This window comes from Salmo trutta, chromosome 12 (assembly GCF_901001165.1).
Source record: "Salmo trutta chromosome 12, fSalTru1.1, whole genome shotgun sequence".
NCBI lineage: Eukaryota > Metazoa > Chordata > Actinopteri > Salmoniformes > Salmonidae > Salmo > Salmo trutta.
In genome coordinates this window covers 88755704-88778303 of record NC_042968.1, presented here as the reverse complement: position 1 = coordinate 88778303, position 22600 = coordinate 88755704, and the positions used below count along the sequence as shown (strand labels likewise).

The window sequence follows — 22600 nt, the reverse complement described above, 5'->3', positions numbered from 1 at the left end:
GACAGATGGGATGGGATTATAGCTAGATGTCTAGACAGATGGAATGATCGATAGATGTCTAGACAGATGGGATGGGATGATAGACAGATGTCTAGACAGATGGGATGGGATTATAGATAGATGTCTAGACAGATGGAATGATCGATAGATGTCTAGACAGATGGGATGATCGATAGATGTCTAGACAGATGGGATTATAGATAGATGTCTAGACAGATGGGATGATAGAAGTCTAGACAGATGGGATGGGATTATAGATAGAAGTCTAGACAGATGGGATTATAGATAGAAGTCTAGACAGATGGGATTATAGATAGATGTCTAGACAGATGGGATTATAGATGTCTAGACAGATGGGATGATAGATAGAAGTCTAGACAGATGGGATTATAGATAGAAGTCTAGACAGATGGGATTATAGATGTCTAGACAGATGGGATTATAGATGTCTAGACAGATGGGATGGGATTATAGATAGATGTCTAGACAGATGGGATGGGATTATAGATAGAAGTCTAGACAGATGGGATTATAAATGTCTAGACAGATGGGATGGGATTATAGATAGAAGTCTAGACAGATGGGACTATAGATAGATGTCTAGACAGATGGGATTATAGATGTCTAGACAGATGGGATGATAGATAGAAGTCTAGACAGATGGGATTATAGATAGATGTCTAGACAGATGGGATTATAGATGTCTAGACAGATGGGATGATAGATAGAAGTCTAGACAGATGGGATTATAGATAGATGTCTAGACAGATGGGATTATAGATAGATGTCTAGACAGATGGGATGGGATGATAGATAGAAGTCTAGACAGATGGGATAATAGATAGATGTCTAGACAGATGGGATTATAGATAGATGTCTAGACAGATGGGATGGGATTATAGATGTCTAGACAGATGGGATGGGATTACAGATAGAAGTCTAGACAGATGGAATGATAGATAGATGTCTAGACAGATGGGATTATAGATAGATGTCTAGACATATGGGATTATAGATGTCTAGACAGATGGGATGATAAATAGATATCTGGACAGATGGGATTATAGATGTCTAGACAGATGGGATGATAGATAGATGTCTGGACAGATGGGATGATAAATAGATATCTGGACAGATGGGATTATAGATGTCTAGACAGATGGGATGATAGATAGATGTCTAGACAGATGGGATGGGATGATAAATAGATGTCTAGACAGATGGGATTATAGATAGATGTCTAGACAGATGGGATGGGATTATAGATAGATGTCTAGACAGATGGGATTATAGATGTCTAGACAGATGGGATTATAGATGTCTAGACAGATGGGATGATAGATAGATGTCTAGACAGATGGGATTATAGATGTCTAGACAGATGGGATTATAGATAGATGTCTGGACAGATGGGATGGGATGATAGATAGATGTCTAGACAGATGGGATGGGATGATAGATAGATGTCTAGACAGATGGGATGATAGATACAGTTGGAGTCGGAAGGTTACATACACGTTAGCCAAATACATTTAAACTCAGTTTTTCACAAGTCCTGACATTTAATCCTAGTAAATATTCCCTGCCTTAGGTCAGTTAGGATTACCACTTTATTTTAAGAATGTTAAATGTCAGAATAATAGTAGAGAGAATGATTTATTTCAGCTTTTATTTCTTTCATCACATTCCCTGTGGGTCAGAACTTTACATACACTCAATTAGTATTTGGTAGCATTGCCTTTAAATTGTTTAACTTGGGTCAAATGTTTTGGGTAGCCTTCCACAAGCTTCCCACAATAATTTGGGTGAATTTTGGCCCATTCCTCCGGACAAAGCTGGTGTAACTGAGTCAGGTTTGTAGGCCTCATTGCCCGCACACGCTTTTTCAGTTCTGCCAACAAATGTTCTATAGGATTGAGGTCAGGGCTTGTGATGGCCACTCCAATACCTTGACTTTGCTGTCCTTAAGCCATTTTGCCACAACTTTGGAAGTATGCTTGGGGTCATTGTCCATTTGGAAGACCCATTTGCGACCAAGCTTTAACTTCCTGACTGATGTCTTGAGATGTTGCTTCAATATATGCACATAATTTACCTCCCTCATGATGCCATCTATTTTGTGAAGTACACCAGTCCCTCCTGCACCAAAGCACCCCCACAACATGATGCTGCCATCCTCGTTCTTCACGGTTGGGATGGTGTTCTTCGGCTTGCAAGCCTCCCCCTTTTTCCTCCAAACATAACAATGGTTATTATGGCCAAACAGTTCTTTTTTTGTTTCATTAGACCAGAGGACATTTCTCCAAAAAGTATAATCTTTGTCCCCATGTGCAGTTGCAAACTTTAGTCTGTTTTTTTTATGGTGGTTTTGGAGCAGTGGCTTCTTCCTTGCTGAGTGGCCTTTCAGGTTATGTCGATATAGGACTTGTTTTACTGTGGATATAGATACTTTTGTACCTGTTTACTCCAGCATCTTCACAAGGTCCTTTGCTGGTATTCTGGGATTGATTTGCACTTTTCGCACCAAAGTACATTCATCTCTAGGAGACAGAACGCGTCTCCTTCCTGAGCGGTATGACAGCTGCGTGGTCCCATGGTGTTTATACTTGCATACTATTGTTTGTACAGATGAATGTGGTACTGTCAGGCGTTTATAAATTGCTCCCAAGGATGAACCAGACTGGTATAGGTCTACAATTTTTTTTCTAAGGTCTTGGCTGGTTTCTGTTGATTTTCCCATGATGTCAAGCAAAGAGGTACTGAGTTTGAAGGTAGGCCTTGAAATACATCCACAGGTACACCTCCTATTGACTCAAATTATGTCAATTAGCCTATCAGAAGCTTCTAAAGCCATGGCATAATTTTCTGGAAGTTTCCAAGCTGTTTAAAGGCACAGTCAACTTAGTGTATGTAAACTTCTGACCCACTGGAATTGTGATTCAGTGAATTATAAGTGAAATAATCTGTCTGTAAACAATTGTTGGAAAAATTACTTGTGTCATGCACGAAATAGATGTCTTAACTGACTTTCCAAAACTATAGTTTGTGAACAAGACGTTTGTGGAGTGGTTAAAAAACTCCAACCTAAGTGTATGTAAACTTCCCACTTCAACTGTAGATGTCTAGACAGATGGGATGGGATTGTAGATAGATGTCTAGACAGGTGGGTTGGGATTGTAGATAAATGTATACTCACACCCAGCTGAGGTTAGGTGTGTGGTGACAGAGGCTGGGCTGGGGGAGCTGCACCAGAGATGTATTCACCATGGACCTGGGGAGAAATCACACACTGTTGTTTAGAGAACACAGACACACACACACACACACACACACACACACACACACACACACACACACACACACACACACACACACACACACACACACACACACACACACACACATGGACAGATGAACATTCTCACACACACACACACACACACACACACACACACACACACACACACACACACACACACACACACACGGACAGATGAACATTCACACACAGATGGAGGGACTGGCACACACACACACACACACACCCCTGTGACCTCCTTAGGGAAGACACACAGCTTGTAGACATATTTGGAGAGAACAGAGAAAAGAGAAAACAGAATACAGAATAGAGAATAGAGAAAACAGAATACAGAATAGAGAATAAAGAATAGAGAATAAAGAATAGAGAATAAAGAATAGAGAATAGAGAATAGAGAAAAGAGAATAGAGAATAGAGAATAGAGAATAAAGAATAGAGAATAAAGAATAGAGAATACAGAATAGAGAATACAGAATAGAGAATAGAGAATAGAGAATAGAGAATAAAGAATAGAGAATAAAGAATAGAGAATACAGAATAGAGAATACAGAATAGAGAATAAAGAATAGAGAATAAAGAATAGAGAATAAAGAATAGAGAATAAAGAATAGAGAATAAAGAATAGAGAATAGAGAATAGAGAATAGAGAATAGAGAATAAAGAATAGAGAATAGAGAATAGAGAATAAAGAATAGAGAATAGAGAACAGAGAATAAAGAATAGAGAATAGAGAACAGAGAATAGAGAATAGAGAAGAGATAACAGAGAATAAAGAATAGAGAATAGAGAACAGAGAATAGAGAATAGAGAATAGAGAATAGAGAATAGAGAATAAAGAATAGAGAATAGAGAATAGAGAATAAAGAATAGAGAATAGAGAACAGAGAATAAAGAATAGAGAATAGAGAACAGAGAATAGAGAATAGAGAAGAGATAACAGAGAATAAAGAATAGAGAAGAGAGAATAGAGAATAGAGAATAGAGAATAGAGAATAAAGAATAGAGAATAGAGAATAAAGAATAAAGAATAGAGAATAGAGAACAGAGAATAAAGAATAGAGAAGAGAGAACAGAGAATAGAGAATAGAGAATAGAGAATAAAGAACAAAGAACAGAGAACAGAGAATAAAGAATAGGGAATGGAGAACAGAGAACACACTCCTCCTGGATGCTGCCTTGGCAAAACTATAGGGACTGTTACGTACTTTACATTTACATTTTAGTCATTTAGCATACGCTCTTATCCAGAGCGACTTACAGTAGTGAATGCATATATTTTATACATTTTTTTTCTGTACTGGTCCCCCGTGGGAATCGAACCCACAACCCTGGTGTTGCAAACCCCATGCTCTACCAACTGAACCACACATTGATGAAGTCCAATTTGTCAAACTTCTGTTAATCTGTGTTCAGTACACAGCAGTATGTCACAAAACTATTAAAAATATAACTAGTAACAGCTCCATTGGAGGCATGCCTGTTTTTGTCACACACACACACACACACACACACACACACACACACACACACACACACACACACACACACACACACACACACACAAACACACACACACACACACAGTCACAACGCACACTGTCTGTGTTCTTTTGCCCATCTTAATCTTTTTATTGGCCAGTCTGAGATATGGCTTTTTCTTTGCATCTCTGCCTAGAAGGCCAGCATCCCGGAGTCGCCTCTTCACTGTTGACATTGAGACTGGTGTTTTGTGGGTACTATTTAATGAAGCTGCCAGTTGAGGACTTGTGAGGCATCTGTTTCTCAAACTAGACACTCTAATGTACTTGTCTTCTTGTGCAGTTGTGCACCCGGGCCTCCCACTCCTCTTTCTATTCTGGTTAGAGCCAGTTTGCGCTGTTCTGTGAAGGGAGTAGTACAAAGCGTACGAGATCTTCAGTTTCTTGGCAATTTCTCGCATGGAACAGCCTTCATTTCTCAGAACAAGAATAGACTGACGAGTTTCAGAAGAACGTTTTTTGTTTCTAGCCATTTTGAGCCTGTAATCGAACCCCAAAAAATGCTGATGCTCCAGATACTCAACTAGTCTAAAGAAGGCCAGTTTTATTGCTTCTTTAATCAGAACAACAGATTTCAGCTGTACTAACATGATTGCAAAGGGGTTTTCTAATGATCAATTCACCTTTTAAAATGATAAACTTGGATTAGCTAACACAACGTGCCATTGGAACACAGGAGTGATGGTTGCTGATAATGGGCCTTTGTACGCCTACGTAGATATTCCATAAAAAATCTGCCGTTTCCAGCTACGATAGTCATTTACAACATTAACAATGTCTACACTGTATTTCTGATCAATTTGATGTTATTTTAATATACAAAAAAAGTGACCCCGAACTTTTGTAGTGTATATTATTATTTTTATTATCTATATTATTATTATCTATATTATTTATCAATAGTATTGTTATTATCTATAATATTATTATTATGATCTATTTTATTATGATAATCTTATTATTATCTATACTATTATTATCTATATTAATATTATTATTTTTTATCTATACTATTATTATTATTATGATCTATTTTATTATGATAAATATTATTATTATCTATACTATTATTATCTATATTATTATTATTATTAGTATTATTATTATCTATACTATTATTATTATTATCTATTTTATTATGATACATATTATTATCTATACTATTATTATTTTTTTATTTTTTTTATTTCACCTTTATTTAACCAGGTAGGCAAGTTGAGAACAAGTTCTCATTTACAATTGCGACCTGGCCAAGATAAAGCAAAGCAGTTCGACAACATACAACAACACAGAGTTACACATGGAGTAAAACAAATATACGGTCAATAATACAGTAGAAAAATAAGACTATATACAACGTGAGCAAATGAGGTGAGAAAAGGGAGGTAAAAGGCAAAAAAGGCCATGGTGGCAAAGTAAATAAAGTATAGCAAGTAAAACACAGGAATGGTAGATTTGTAGTAGAAGAAAGTGCAAAGTAGAAATAGAGTTAATGGGGTGCAAAGGAGCAAAATAAAATGAATAAAATAAATAAATACAGAAGGGGAAGAGGTAGTTGTTTGGGCTAAATTACAGATGGGCTATGTACAGGTGCAGTGATCTGTGAGCTGATCTGACAGCTGGTGCTTAAAGCTAGTGAGGGAGATAAGCGTTTCCAGTTTGAGATTTTTGTAGTTCGTTCCAGTCATTGGCAGCAGAGAACTGGAAAGAGAGACAGCCAAAGGAGGAATTGGCTTGGGGGTGACCAGAGAGATATACCTGCTGGAGCGCGTGCTACAGGTGGGTGCTGCTATGGTGACCAGTGAGCTGAGATAAGGGGGGACTTTACCTAGCAGGGTCTTGTAGATGACCTGGAGCCAGTGGGTTTGGCGACGATTATGAAGCGAAGGCCAGCCAACGAGAGCATACAGGTCGCAGTGGTGGATAGTATATGGGGCTTTGGTGACAAAACGGATGGCACTGTGATAGACTGCATCCAGTTCGTTGAGTAGGGTATTGGAGGCTATTTTGTAAATGACATCGCCAAAGTCGAGGATCGGTAGGATGGTCAGTTTTACGAGGGTATGTTTGGCAGCATGAGTGAAGGATGCTTTGTTGCGAAATAGGAAGCCTATTCTTGATTTAACTTTTGATTGGAGATGTTTGATGTGAGTCTGGAAGGAGAGTTTACAGTCTAACCAGACACCTATGTATTTTTAGTTGTCCACATATTCTAAGTCAGAACCGTCCAGAGTAGTGATGCAGGACAGGCGGGCAGGTGCAGGCAGCGATCGGTTGAAGAGCATGCATTTAGTTTTACTTGTATTTAGGAGCAGTTGGAGGCCACGGAAGGAGAGTTGTATGGCATTGAAGCTCGTCTGGAGGGTTGTTAACACAGTGTCCAAAGAAGGGCCAGAAGTATACAGAATGGTGTCGTCTGCGTAGAGGTGGATCAGAGACTCACCAGCAGCAAGAGCGACATCATTGATGTATACAGAGAAAAGAGTCGGCCCAAGAATTGAACCCTGTGGCACCCCCATAGAGACTGCCAGAGGCCCGGACAACAGGCCCTCCAATTTGACACACTGAACTCTATCGGAAAAGTAGTTGGTGAACCAGGCGAGGCAATCATTTGAGAAACCAAGGCTATTGAGGCTGCCGATGAGGATGTGGTATTTGACAGAGTCGAAAGCCTTGGCCAGGTCAATGAAAACGGCAGCACAGTATTGTTTCTTATCCATGGCAGTTAAGATATCGTTTAGGACCTTGAGCATGGCTGAGGTACACCCATGACCAGCTCTGAAACCAGATTGCATAGCGGAGAAGGTACGGTGGGATTCGAAATGGTCGGTAATCTGTTTGTTGACTTGGCTTTCAAAGACTTTAGAAAGGCAGGGTAGGATAGATATAGGTCTGTAGCAGTTTGGGCCAAGAGTGTCCCCCCCTTTGAAGAGGGGGATGACCGCAGCTGTTTCCAATCTTTGGGAATCTCAGACGACATGAAAGAGAGGTTGAACAGGCTAGTAATAGGGGTTGCAACAATTTTGGCAGATCATTTTAGAAAGAAAGGGTCCAGATTGTCTAGCCCGGCTGATTTGTAAGGGTCCAGATTTTGCAGCTCTTTCAGCACATCAGCTGACTGGATTTGGGAGAAGGAGAAATGGGGAAGGCTTAGGCGAGTTGCTGTGGGGGGTGCAGTGCTGTTGACCGGAGTAGGGGTAGCCAGGTGGAAAGCATGGCCAGCCGTAGAAAAATGCTTATTGAAATTCTCAATTATAGTGGATTTATCGGTGGTAACAGAGTTTCCTATCCTCAGTGCAGTGGGCAGCTGGGAGGAGGTGCTCTTATTCTCCAAGGACTTTACAGTGTCCCAGAACTTTTTTGAGTTTGTGTTGCAGGAAGCAAATTCCTGTTTGAAAAAGCTAGCCTTGGCTTTTCTAACTGTCTGTGTATATAGGCATATTATTATATATATTATATTATGCTAAACTAGTATTACTATGATCTATACTAGTATTATTATGATCAAAACGTATATTATTTTTATCTATACTATTACTTTATGATCTATATTGTTATTATCTATTTTATTATTGTCTACATTATTATTATGATCTATATTATTACTATTGTTATCTATATTATTAGTATTATCTATATTATTAGTATTATCAATATTAATAATATGATCTATACTATTACTATTATGATCAATATTATTATTATCTATATTATTATTATATATATTATTATTATCTATATTATTATTATGATCTATATTATTATGATCTACACTATTATTATTATGATCTATACGATTAATATTAGGATCTATATTATTATTACCTATATTATTATCTATATTATTATTATTATTATCTATATTAATAATATGATCTATACTATTATTATTATGATCAATATTATTATTATCTATATTATCATTATTATCTATATTAATATTTTGATCTATACTATTATTATTATTATCATGATCTATATTATTATTATTATCTATATTATTATTATTATCTATATTATTATTATTATCTATATTATTATTATTATCATGATCTATATTATTATTATTATCTATATTATTATTATTATTATCTATATTATTATTATTATCTATATTAATATTTTGATCTATACTATTATTATTATCATGATCTATATTATTATTATTATCTATATTATTATTATTATTATCTATATTATTATTATTATCTATATTAATATAATGATCTATACTATTATTATTATGATCTATATTATTATTATTATTATCTATATTATTATTATCTATATTATTATTATTATCTATATTAATATTTTGATCTATACTATTATTATTATCATGATCTATATTATTATTATTATCTATATTATTATTATTATCTATATTATTATTATTATCTATATTAATATTATGATCTATACTATTATTATTATGATCTATATTATTATTATTATTATCTATATTATTATTATCTATATTATTATTATTATCTATATTAATATTATGATCTATACCTTTATTATTATTATCTATATTATTATTATTATATATATATTAATATTTTGATCTATACTATTATTATTATTATGATCTATATTATTATTATTATCTATATTATTATTATTATCTATATTAATATTATGATCTGTACTATTATTATTATGATCTATATTATTATTATTATGATCTATATTATTATGATCTATATTATTATTATCTATATTATTATTTATATAATTATTATTATCTATATTAATATTATGATCTATACTATTATTATGATAAATATTATTATTATATCTATATTATTATTATGATCTATATTATTAGTAGTATCTATATTATTATTATGATCTATACTATTATTATTATTATTATCTATATTATTATTATCTATATTATTATTATGATCTATATTATTATTATGATCATTATTATTACTATGATCTATACCATTGTTATTAAGATCTATATTATTATTATTATCTATATTATTATTACGATCATATTATTATTAGAATCTATATTACTATTATCTATATTATTATTATTGTGATCTATATTATTATTATGATGATCTATATTATTATTATGGTCTTTACTATTATTATTATTATCTATATTATTATTATCTATATTATTATTACGATCATATTATAATTATAATCTATATTACTATTACCTATATTATTATTATTGTTTATATATTTATTATTATGATCTATAGTATTATTATTATTATCTATATTATTATTATTCTGATCTATATTATTATTCTGATCTAAATTATTATTATTATTATCTAAACTATTATGATCTATATTACTATTATTATGATCTATATTTTTATTATCTATATTATTAAAATTATGATCTATATTATTATTATTATCAATATTATTATTATTAACTATATTATTATCTATATTAATATTATCTATATTATTATCTATTTTAAAATTATCTATATTATTATCTATACTAATATTATCTATATTGTTATTATCTACATTATCATTATTATCTATATTATCATTATCTATATTATCATTATTATTTATATCATTATTATCTATTTTATTATTATCTATATTATCATTATTATCTATATTATTGTTATCTAAATTACTAGTATTATAAACAATATTATTATCTATATTATTTTTATCTATAGCATTACTATTTTCTATATTATTATTATTATCTATATTATTATTATTTATATTATTACTATTTAGTATATTATTATTATTATTATCTATATTATTATTAGAATCTTTATTATTATTATCTATATCATTATTATCTATATTATTATGACCTATATTACTATTATTATGATCTATATTTTTATTATCTATATTATTAAAATGATGATCGATATTATTATTATTATCAATATTATTATTATTAACTATATTATTATCTATATTAATATTATCTATATTATTATCTATTTTAAAATTATCTATATTATTATCTATACTAATATTATCTATATTGTTATTATCTACATTATCATTATTATCTATAATATCATTATCTATATTATCATTATTATTTATATCATTATTATCTATTTTATTATTATCTATATTATCATTATTCTCTATATTATTGTTATCTAAATTACTAGTATTATAAACAATATTATTATCTATATTATTGTTATCTATATCATTACTATTTTCTATATTATTATTATTATTATCTATATTATTATTATTTATATTATTACTATTTAGTATATTATTATTATTATCTATATTATTATTAGAATCTTTATTATTATTATTATCTATATCATTATTATCTATATTATTATGACCTATATTACTATCTATATTATTATTATCTATATTATTATGACCTATACTACTATCTATATTATTATTATCTATATTATTATTATCTATATCATTTTTATCTATATTATTATGACCTATATTACTATCTATATTATTATTATCTATATTATTATTATCTATATCATTTTTATCTATATTATTATGACCTATATTACTATCTATATTATTATTATCTATATTATTATTATCTATATCATTATTATCTATATTATTATGACCTATATTACTATCTATATTATTATTATGACCTATATTATTATTATCTATATTATTATCTTCACAGCATTGTTTGGAAAAAGCTCTCAAGGTAAGAATTCCACTGAACTTTTTTAACAAGTATTGTATCCTGTGCACGTGGCAAATATATATATATAATATATATATATATATAATATATATATATATACTTATATATATACACTGCTAAAAAAAATAAAGGGAACACTTAAACAACACAATGTAACTCCAAGTCAATCACACTTCTGTGAAATCAAACTGTCCACTTAGGAAGCAACACTGATTGACAATACATTTCACATGCTGTTGTGCAAATGGAATATACAACAGGTGGAAATTATAGGCAATTAGCAAGACACCCTCAATAAAGGAGTGGTTCTGCAGATGGGGACCACAGACCACTTCTCAGTTCCTATGCTTCCTGGCTGATGTTTTGGTCACTTTTGAATGCTGGCGGTGCTTTCACTCTAGTGGTAGCATGAGACAGAGTCTACAACCCACACAAGTGGCTCAGGTAGTGCAGCTCATCCAGGATGGCACATCAATGCGAGCTGTGGCAAGAAGGTTTGCTGTGTCCGTCAGCGTAGTGTCCAGAGCATGGAGGCGCTACCAGGAGACAGGCCAGTACATCAGGAGACGTGGAGGAGGCCGTAGGAGGGCAACAACCCAGCAGCAGGACCGCTACCTCCGCCTTTGTGCAAGGAGGAGCAGGAGAAGCACTGCCAGAGCCCTGCAAAATGACCTCCAGCAGGCCACAAATGTGCATGTGTCTGCTCAAACGGTCAGAAACAGACTCCACAGGTGGGGGTTGTGCTTACAGCCCAACACCGTGCAGGACGTTTGGCATTTGCCAGAGAACACCAAGATTGGCAAATTCGCCACTGGCGCCCTGTGCTCTTCACAGATGAAAGCACGTTCACACTGAGCACGTGACAGATGTGACAGAGTCTGGAGACGCCGTGGAGAACGCTCTGCTACCTGCAACATCCTCCAGTATGACCGGTTTGGCGGTGGGTCAGTCATGGTGTGGGGTGGCATTTCTTTGGGGGGGACGCACAGCCCTCCATGTGCTCGCCAGAGGTAGCCTGACTGCCATTAGGTACCGAGATGAGATCTTCAGACCCCTTGTGAGACCATATGCTGGTGCGGTTGGCCCTGGGTTCCTCCTAATGCAAGACAATGCTAGACCTCATGTGGCTGGAGTGTGTCAGCAGTTCCTGCAAGAGGAAGGCATTGATGCTATGGACTGGCCCGCCCGTTCCCCAGACCTGAATCCAATTGAGCACATCTGGGACATCATGTCTCACTCCATCCTCCAACGCCACGTTGCACCACAGACTGTCCAGGAGTTGGCGGATGCTTTAGTCCAGGTCTGGGAGGAGATCCCTCAGGAGACCATCCGCCACCTCATCAGGAGCATGCCCAGGCGTTGTAGGGAGGTCATACAGGCACGTGGAGGCCACACACACTACTGAGCCTCATTTTGACTTGTTTTAAGGACATTACATTAAAGTTGGATCAGCCTGTAGTGTGGTTTTCCACTTTAATTTTGAGTGTGACTCCAAATCCAGACCTCCATGGGTTGATAAATTGGATTTCCATTGATTATTTTTGTGTGATTTTGTTGTCAGCACATTCAACTATGTAAAGAAAAAAGTATTTAATAAGATTATTTCTTTAATTCAGATCTAGGATGTGTTGTTTAAGTGTTCCCTTTATTTTTTTGAGCAGTATATATATATATCTGAAGCTGGAGTCTTATATCTTCCTCTCTAACTTTAAGCATCAGCTGTCAGAGCAGGTTACCGATCACTGTACCTGTACACAGCCAATCTGTAAATAGCACACCCAACTACCTCATCCCCATATTATTACTTACCCTCTTGCTCTTTTGCACCCCAGTATCTCTACTTGCACATCATCATCTGCACATATATCACTCCAGTATTAATGCTAAATTATAAATATTTTCGCCTCTATGGCCTATTTATTGCCTTACCTCCCTACTCTTCTACATTTGCACACACTGTAGATAGATCTTTCAATTTTTCTTTCCTTTTGTATTATTGACTGTGCGTTTTCTTATGTGTAACTCTGTGTTGTTGTTGTTGTCGCACTGCTTTGGCCAGGTCGCAGTTGTAAATGAGAACTGGTTCTCAACTGGCCTACCTGGTTAAATAAAGGTGAAATAAAAAATAATAAATAAATAAATAAAAAACTTCAAAGGGATAGGGAGAACGAGTGAGCAAGACAGAGAACTAGAGTGAGTGAGCAAGACAGAGAACTAGAGTTAGTGAGCAAAACAGAGAACTAGAGTGAGTGAGCAAGACAGAGAACTAGAGTGAGTGAGCAAAACAGAGAACTAGAGTGAGTGAGCAAAACAGAGAACTAGAATGAGTGAGCAAGACAGAGAACTAGAGGGAGTGAGCAAGACAGAGAACTAGAGTGAGTGAGCAAGACAGAGGACTAGAGGGACTGAGCAAGACAGAGGACTAGAGGGAGTGAGCAAGACAGAGAACTAGAGTGAGTGAGCAAGACAGAGGACTAGAGTGAGTGAGCAAGACAGAGAACTAGAATGAGTGAGCAAGACAGAGAACTAGAGTGAGTGAGCAAGACAGAGAACTAGAATGAGTGAGCAAGACAGAGGACTAGAGTGAGTGAGCAAGACAGAGAACTAGAGTGAGTGAGCAAGACAGAGATGTGTTGAACATAGTTCTACAACAACGTAAGAGAAAGATACAGGTGAGGAGAACATAATGATGAGGAGAATGAGGAGAGGAGTAAAGAGAGGGATAAGGAGAGGAGAGGAGTAAGGAGAGGGATAAGGAGAGGAGAAATAGGGAGAGGGAAAAAAGGAGAAGAGTAGAGAGGAGTAAGGAGAGGAGTAAGGAGAGGAGAAGAGGAGTAAGGAGAGGAGAAGAGGAGAGGAGTAAGGAGAGGAGTAAGGAGAGGAGAAGAGGAGAGGAGAAGAGGAGAGGAGAAGAGGAGAGGAGTAAGGAGAGGAGTAAGGAGAGGAGTAAGGAGAGGAGAAGAGGAGAGGAGTAAGGAGAGGAGAAGAGGAGAGGAGTAAGGAGAGGAGTAAGGAGAGGAGAAGAGGAGAGGAGTAAGGAGAGGAGTAAGGAGAGGAGTAAGGAGTAAGGAAAGAAGTAAGGAGAGGTGAAAAGGAGAGGAATAAGGAGAGGTATAAGGAGAGGTGAAAAGGAGAGGAGAAAAGGAGAGGAGAAAAGGAGAGGAGTAAGGAGATTAGAAAAGGAGAGGAGTAAGGAGAGGAGTAAGGAGAGGAGAAAAGGAGAGGAGTAAGGAGAGAGTAAGGAGAGGAGTAAGGAGAGGAGAAAAGGAAAAAGAGAAGGAAACCAGTATCATATTTTCAATGAGACTCAGGAGGAGACGGAGGTGAATTTTGTTATTGAGTGCCCCGTACCGGGATTGCACCTGCAGCCTTCGGAGCCGGAGCTCCACCATCCGTACACAAAAGTTTTAGTAAGCCCAATTGGAATTAATGCTTAAAGTTTTACCTCTATCCCAAACTTTAATCCTTAACTTAACCCTAGAGTTGTTTCTGTTTTAACCCTATGCCTTAACCCAGTCTGAATGAATGCCTAAACTTAGCCATAGAGTTGTTTCTGTATGCCTAAATTGTACATGTTTATGAAAGAACGTCGGAACATGAAGTCAGACTGTGATATCTTGTTAAGGAGGGAAGAAAAACTATGTGTTTGGACAAAGAAAATTAATGACACAAACATTTATTATATTATATTTCCTTTGTCAAACACAATGTGTGTGTGTATGCACGTGCATCTGTACGTGTGTGTGTGTGTGTGTGTGTGTGTGTGTGTGTGTGTGTGTGTGTGTGTGTGTGTGTGTGTGTGTGTGTGTGTGTGTGTGTGTGTGTGTGTGTGTGTGTGTGTGTGTGCAACTCACAGGAACATGAGGGAGGTGAGGCCGGTGAAGGTGTCTTGGGAAACACTGTTAAGAGGGTTGTGATCCAACACCCTGGTGAGAGAAAGAGAACCAAAGACCATGCTGCACTGTTATGGAGAGAGAACCAAAGACCTTACAGTACAGTTATGGAGAGAGAGAGACAACCAAAGACCTTACGATATAGATATGGAGAGAGAGAGAGAGAGAGACAACAAAAGACCTTACGTTACAGTTATGGAGAGAGACAGGCAACCAAAGACCTTACGGTATAGTTATGGAGAGGGAGAGAGAGACAACCAAAGATCTTACAGTACAGTTATGGAGAGAGAGAGAACCAAAGACCTTAAGGTACAGTTTTGGAGAGACAGAGACAACCAAAGACCTTATGGTACAGGTTTGGAGAGAGAGAGACAACCAAAGACCTTATGGTATAGTTATGGAGAGAGAGAGAGAACCAAATACCTTACGGTACAGGTATGGAGAGAGAGACAACCAAAGAACTTACGGTAAAGTTATGGAGAGAGAGAGAACTAAAGACTTTACGGTACAGTTATGGAGAGAGAGAGGCAACCAAAGACCTTGCGGTACAGTTATGGAGAGAGAGAGAGAGACAACCAAATACCCTACAGTACAGTTATGGAGAAAGAGAGAGAACCAAAGACTTTCCGGTACAGTTATGGAGAGAGAAGGAACCAAAAGACCTTACGGCACAGTTATGGCGAGAGAGAGAACCAAAGACCTTACAGAACAGTTATGGAGAGAGACAACCAAAGACCTTACGGTACAGTTATGGAGAGAGAAGGAACCAAAGACCTTACGGTACAGTTATGGAGAGAGAGAGGCAACCAAAGACTTTGCGGTACAGTTATGGAGAGAGAGAGAGAGACAACCAAAGACTTTGCGGTACAGTTATGGAGAGAGAGAGGCAACCAAAGACCTTAGGGTACAGGTATGGAGAGAGAGATAACCAAAGACCTTGTGGTACAGTTATGGAGAGAGAGAGAACCAAAGACCTTACGGTACAGTTATGGAGAGAGAGAGAGAGACAATCAAAGACCTTACGGTACAGTTATGGAGAGAGAGAGACAACCAAAGGCCTTACGGAACAGTTATGGAGAGAGAGAGAACTAAAGACTTTACGGTACAGTTATGGAGAAAGAGAGGCAACCAAAGACCTTAGGGTACAGGTATGGAGAGAGCGATAACCAAAGACCTTGTGGTACAGTTATGGAGAGAGAGAGAACCAAAGACCTTACGGTACAGTTATGGAGAGAGAGAGAGAGACAATCAAAGACCTTACGGTACAGTTATGGAGAGAGAGAGACAACCAAAGGCCTTACGGAACAGTTATGGAGAGAAAGAGAACCAAAGACCTTAAGGTACAGTTATGGAGAGAGAGAGAACCAAAGACCTTACGGTACAGTTATGGCGAGAGATAGAACCAAATACCTTATGGTACAGTTATGGAGAGAGAGAGAAAACCAAAGACTTTACGGTACAGTTATGGAGAGAGAAGGAATCATAGACCTTACGGTACAGTTATGGAGAGAGAGAGAACCAAAGACCTTACGGTACAGTTATGGAGAGAGAGAGAACCAAAGACCTTACAATACAGTTATGGAGAGAGAGACAACCAAAGACTTTACGGTACAGTTATGGAGAGAGAGAAAACCAAAGAACTTACGGTACAGTTATGGAGAGAGAGAAAACCAAAGACCTTACGGTACAGTTATGGAGAGAGCGAGACAATCAAATACCTTACGATATAGTTATGGAGAGAGAAGGAACCAAAGACCTTACGGTACAGTTATGGAGAGAGAGACAATCAACGACCTTACGGTATAGTTATGGAGAGAGAGCGAACCAAAGACCTTACAGAACAGTTATGGAGAGAGAGAGAGACAATCAAAGACCTTACGGTACAGTTATGGAGAGAGAGACAACCAAAGACCTTACGGTAAAGTTATGGAGAGAGAGTGAACAAAATACTTTACGGTACAGTTATGGAGAGAGAGAGACAACCAAAGACCTTACTATACAGTTATGGAGAGAGAGAGAGAACCAAAGACCTTACGGTACAGTTTTTGAGAGAGAGAGACAACCAAAGACCTTATGCTACAGTTATGGAGAGAGAGAGAACCAAAGACCTTATGGTACAGTTGTAGAGAGTGAGAGACAGTCAAAGACCTTACGGTACAGTTATGGAGAGAGAGAGACAACCAAAGACCTTACAGTACAGTTATGGGGAGAGATAGAACCAAAGACCTTACGGTACAGTTATGGAGAGAGAGAGAGACAGTCAAAGACCTTACGGTACAGTTACAGAGAGAGACAACCAAAGACCTTACGTGTCACGTCCTGACCAGTAAAAAGGGTCATATGCCATAGTAGTATGGTCAGGGCGTGGCAGGGGGGTTGTTTTGTGTGTTTTGGGGTTTTTTGGTTCAAGGGGAATTTGTTTTAGTTTTCATTTTCTATGCTTCGTTTTCCATGTTTGGCCGAGTATGGTTTCCAATCAGAGCCAGGTTTCTTTCGTTGTCTCTGATTGGAAGCCATACTTAGGCAGCCTGTTTTCCTTTGGGTTTTGTGGGTGGTTGTTTTCCGTATAGTCAGCATACCTTACGGAACTGTTGGCGGTCATTTGGTTGTTTTTGTTGAAGTGTCAACATTTAATAAAGTAAGAATGAGCACTCTACACACTGCGCCTTGGTCTGTTCACTACTGTGACATTACGGTAGAGTTATGGAGAGAGAGAGGCAACCAAAGACCTTACAGGAACAGTTATGGGGTGAGAGAGAACCAAAGACCTTACGGTACAGTTATGGAGAGAGAGAGACAACCAAAGACCTTACGGTATAGTTATGGAGAGAGAGGCAACCAAAGACATTACGGTACAGTTATGGAGAGAGAGAGAACCAAATACCTTATGGTACAGTTATGGAGAGAGAGAGAACCAAAGATCTTACGGTACAGTTTTGGAGAGAGAGAGACAACCAAAGATCTTACAGTACAGTTATGGAGAGAGACAACCAAAGACCTTACGCTACAGTTTTGGAGAGAGAGAGAGAACCAAAGACCTTACGGTACAGGTTTGGAGAGAGACAGACAACCAAAGACCTTACGGTACAGTTATGGAGAGAGAGAGACAACCAAAGACCTTATGGTACAGTTATGGAGAGAGAGAGAGAGAGACAACCAAAGATCTTACGGTACAGTTATGGAGAGAGAGAGAACCAAAAACCTTACGGTACAGTTATGGAGAGAGAGAGAGAACCAAAGACCTTACTATACAGTTATGGAGAGAGAGACAACCAAAGACCTTATGGTACAGTTATGGAGAGAGAGCGAATCAAAGACTTTACGGTACAGTTATGGAGTGAGAGAACCAAAGACCTTACAGTACAGTTATGGAGAGAGAAAGAGAGACAACCAAAGACCACCAAAGACCATATAAATTAAAATACATCCAAAGTGCCAATAGGTTTCATACATATATTCAACACAGTCTAACCCTACAGAGAAATTACACAATACAACAGATTTGCTTTACGTGAAATACAGTACGTAGCTTAATGGCATTTCTGATTGTGCTTTCAGCCAAATAATGACCACAAACGATAAATATACGCAAATCCAAAGAAGCTTTCAAAGTGTTCAATTAAGCAAACTATGAAAAACAACGAAGAAAAACAATGAATCTGCTCGATTGAGCCACAGAGCACAGATACCTTAAAAAAGAGGAAGGGACGTATCCTTCCCATAAAGTTGATCATACTGTTGTGGCCTGTGGAATGTTTGTCTCACTCCTCTTTAAAGGCTATGAAAAGTTGCTGGATGTTGGCGGGACCTGGAACACGCTGTCGTATACGTCGATCCAGAGCATCCCAAACATGCTCACGTCTGTGAGTATGCAGGCCATGGAAGAACTGGGACATTTTCAGCTTTCAGGAATTGTGTACAGATCCTTGCGACATGGGGCCGTGCATTATCATGCTAAAACATGAGGTGATGGCGGTGGATGAATGGCATAACAATGGGCCTCAGGATTTCGTCAGGGTATCTCTGTGTATTCAAATTGCCATCGATAAAAAGCAACTGTGTTGGTTGTCTGTAGCTTATGCCTGCCCATAACATAACCCCACTGCCATCATGGGGCACTCTAGTCACAACGTTGACATCAGCAAACCGCTCACCCACACAACGTCATACACGTGGTCTGCGGTTGTGAGGCCAGGTGGACGTACTGCCAAGTTCTCTAAAGCGACGTTGGAGGTGGCTTATGGTAGAGAAATGAACATTAAATTCTCTGGCAACAGCTCTGGTAGACATTCCTGCAGTAAGCATGCCAATTGCCCGCTACCTCAAAACTTGACACATCTGTGGCATTGTATTCTGAGACCAAACTGCACATTTTAGGGTGGCCTTTTATTGTCCCCAGCACAAGGTGCACCTTTGTAATGATCATGCTGTTTAATCAGCTTCTTGTTATGCCACCACTGTCAGGTGGATGGATTATCTTGGCAAAGTAAATGCTGATGCATAAATGAATAAATGCTCACTAACAGGGATGTAAACACATTTGTGCACAACATTTGAGAGAAATAACATGGGACCAACACCTTACATGTTGCATTTATATTTTTGTTCTGTGTAAATACAACAACTTGAAGGTGTTATTTGTATAAATGTACAGTTTGCTGCTGTATTCTGATTTAAACTACTGTCAAATCTTCTAGTGTAACCACAATTGGGACTCAGTCTTAAGTGGGATTTGAACTCCTTACCTACTGGTTGTAAGCAACTTGAAATGTCCTGCTACAGTGCACTAACACCACCAGAAGCATCAGTGTAAAAGAGATATTGCCACAGACTTATTGGCAAGAATGCATTTCTGCACTTTGCTAAAAGCTTCCCAGAATAAAGTAAATAATTGCCCAATTACCACAACCAAGGTAACATCAACATTGCAGTCCTCAAGGAGAGTTGACATAGAGTATGACTGCATTATCCAGGGATTTGAACTTGCAACCTCTTGGTCGGTAGTGGATAGAAGTTTCTGCAGTGCCACCAGGACCATATATTGACTCTCTCAAAAATAAGGATATGGCTAGGTACACACAGTGTTGTTCCCTAGGGTATGAAAATGTCAAAGGTACACTTCACAGGTACACATTTGAACTCACATGGTACATTTTGGTATGTTGTAGGTATATGGGACATTTTCTACTTAATATTTTGAATATAATGTATGATCATCGCTGCACTTTGATAGGTGGGGGCAATGTACTGGTGGGGTCATTAGCATATGTGGGGGCGTGCGTCAAATATATGTGTATTTGTGCCAACCGTCAGTGGAAGTGTTGTAGCAGTTTAAGTGTTTGATGGTTATGCAGATGCAAGTAGAGCACACCTCCTTTGACACTGTCTGTTCTGTAAATGGTGTAAGAGAATACAGTGCCTTGCAAAATAATTCACCCCCTTGGTGTTTTTCTGATTTTGTTGCATTTCAACCTGTAATTTAAATATATTTTTATTTGGATTTCATGTAGTGGACAAACACAAAATAGTCCAAATTGGTGAAGTGAAATTGGTGAAAAACTAACATGTTTCAAAAAAATATATATATATGAAAAGTGGTGCGTCCATTCACCCCATTTGCTATGAAGCCCCTAAATAGGATCTGGTGCAACCAATTACCTTCAGAAGTCCAACTGTATGCATTCTAAGTGTCACATGATCTGTCACATGATCTCAGTATATATACACCTGTTCTGAAAGGTCCCAGAGTCTGCAACACCAATAAGCAAGGGGCACCACCAAGCAAGCGGCACCATGAAGACCAAGGAGCTCTCCAGACAGGTCAGGGACAAAGTTGTGGAGAAGTACAGATCAGGGTTGGGTTATAAAAAAATATCAGAAACTTTGAACATCCCACAGAGCACCATTAAAGCCATTATTAAAAAATGGAAAGAATATGGCAACACAACAAACCTGCCAAGAGAGGGTCGCCCACCAAAACTCACAGACCAACAAGGAGCGCATTAATCAGAGAGGCAACAAAGAGACCAAAGATAACTCTGAAGGAGCTGCAAAGCTCCACAGCGGAGATTGGAGTATCTGTCCATAGGACCACTTTAAGCCGTACACGCCACAGAGCTGGGCTTTACGGAAGAGTGTCCAGAAAAAAATAAGCAAACATGTTTGGTGTTCGCCAAAAGGCATGTGGGACACTCCCCAAACATATGGAAGAAAGTACTCTGGTCAGATGAGACTAAAATGTAGCTTTTAGGCCATCAAGGAAACTGCTATGTCTGGCGCAAACCCTCTCATCACCCGAGAACACCATCCCCACAGTGATGGGATGTTTTTCACTGGCAGGGACTGGGAAACTGGTCAGAATTGAAGGAATGATGGATGGCACTAAATACAGGGAAATTCTTGAGGGAAATCTGTTTCAGTCTTCAAGAGATTTGAGACTGGGACAGAGGTTCACCTTCCATCAGGACAATGACCCTAAGCATACTGCTAAAGCACCACTTGAGTGGTTTAAGGGGAACATTTAAATGTCTTGGAATGGCCTAGTCAAAGCCCAGACCTCAATTCAATTGAGAATCTGTGGTATGACTTAAAGATTGCTGTACACCAGCGGAACCCATCCAACTTGAAGGAGCTGGAGCAGTTTTGCCTTGAAGAATGGGCAAAAATCCCAGTGGCTAGATGTGCCAAGCTTATAGAGACATACCCCAAGAGACTTGCAGCTGTAATTGCTGCAAAAGGTGGCTCTACAAAGTATTCACTTTGGGGGGGGGGGGGGGGGGGGGGTGAATAGTTATGCATGCTCAGATTTTCAGTTTTTTGTCTTATTTCTTGTTTGTATCACAAAAAATATATATTTTACATCTTCAAAGTGGTAGGCATGTTGTGTAAATCAAATGATACAAACCCCCCTAAAAATCCATTTTAATTCCAGGTTGTGAGGCAACAAAATAGGAAAAATGCCAAGGGGGTGAATACTTTCGCAAACCACTGTATATCAGTAATAAGCTGCACTGTGAAGAGGTCATTGTGACAGAAGTTTCTTAACTGGAAACTACTACTAAATCCTGGTGGGGCAAACTACAAAAAAAATGTTTTAGATGCATGCCAGCAAAGCCACTACACAACACAACACTAAACAATACATTAATTGCACAATAATGGTGAAGAACGGTGC

The 22600-nt window shown here is 37.3% G+C and overlaps 1 protein-coding gene across 3 annotated transcripts in view; it reads right to left on the bottom strand.

Moving 5' to 3' along the window:
- The window catches only part of LOC115204619 (relaxin receptor 2-like), a 190960-nt gene that overhangs the window by 69881 nt on the left and 98479 nt on the right, over positions 1-22600 (bottom strand). For all 3 annotated transcript variants that reach the window (XM_029770288.1, XM_029770286.1, XM_029770287.1), the window contains exons 8-9: positions 15388-15459; positions 3197-3271 (exon numbers count right to left, since the gene is read on the bottom strand). In XM_029770288.1, the coding sequence (XP_029626148.1) occupies positions 3197-3271; positions 15388-15459 (147 nt within the window). The remainder of the gene's footprint in view (positions 1-3196; positions 3272-15387; positions 15460-22600) is intronic.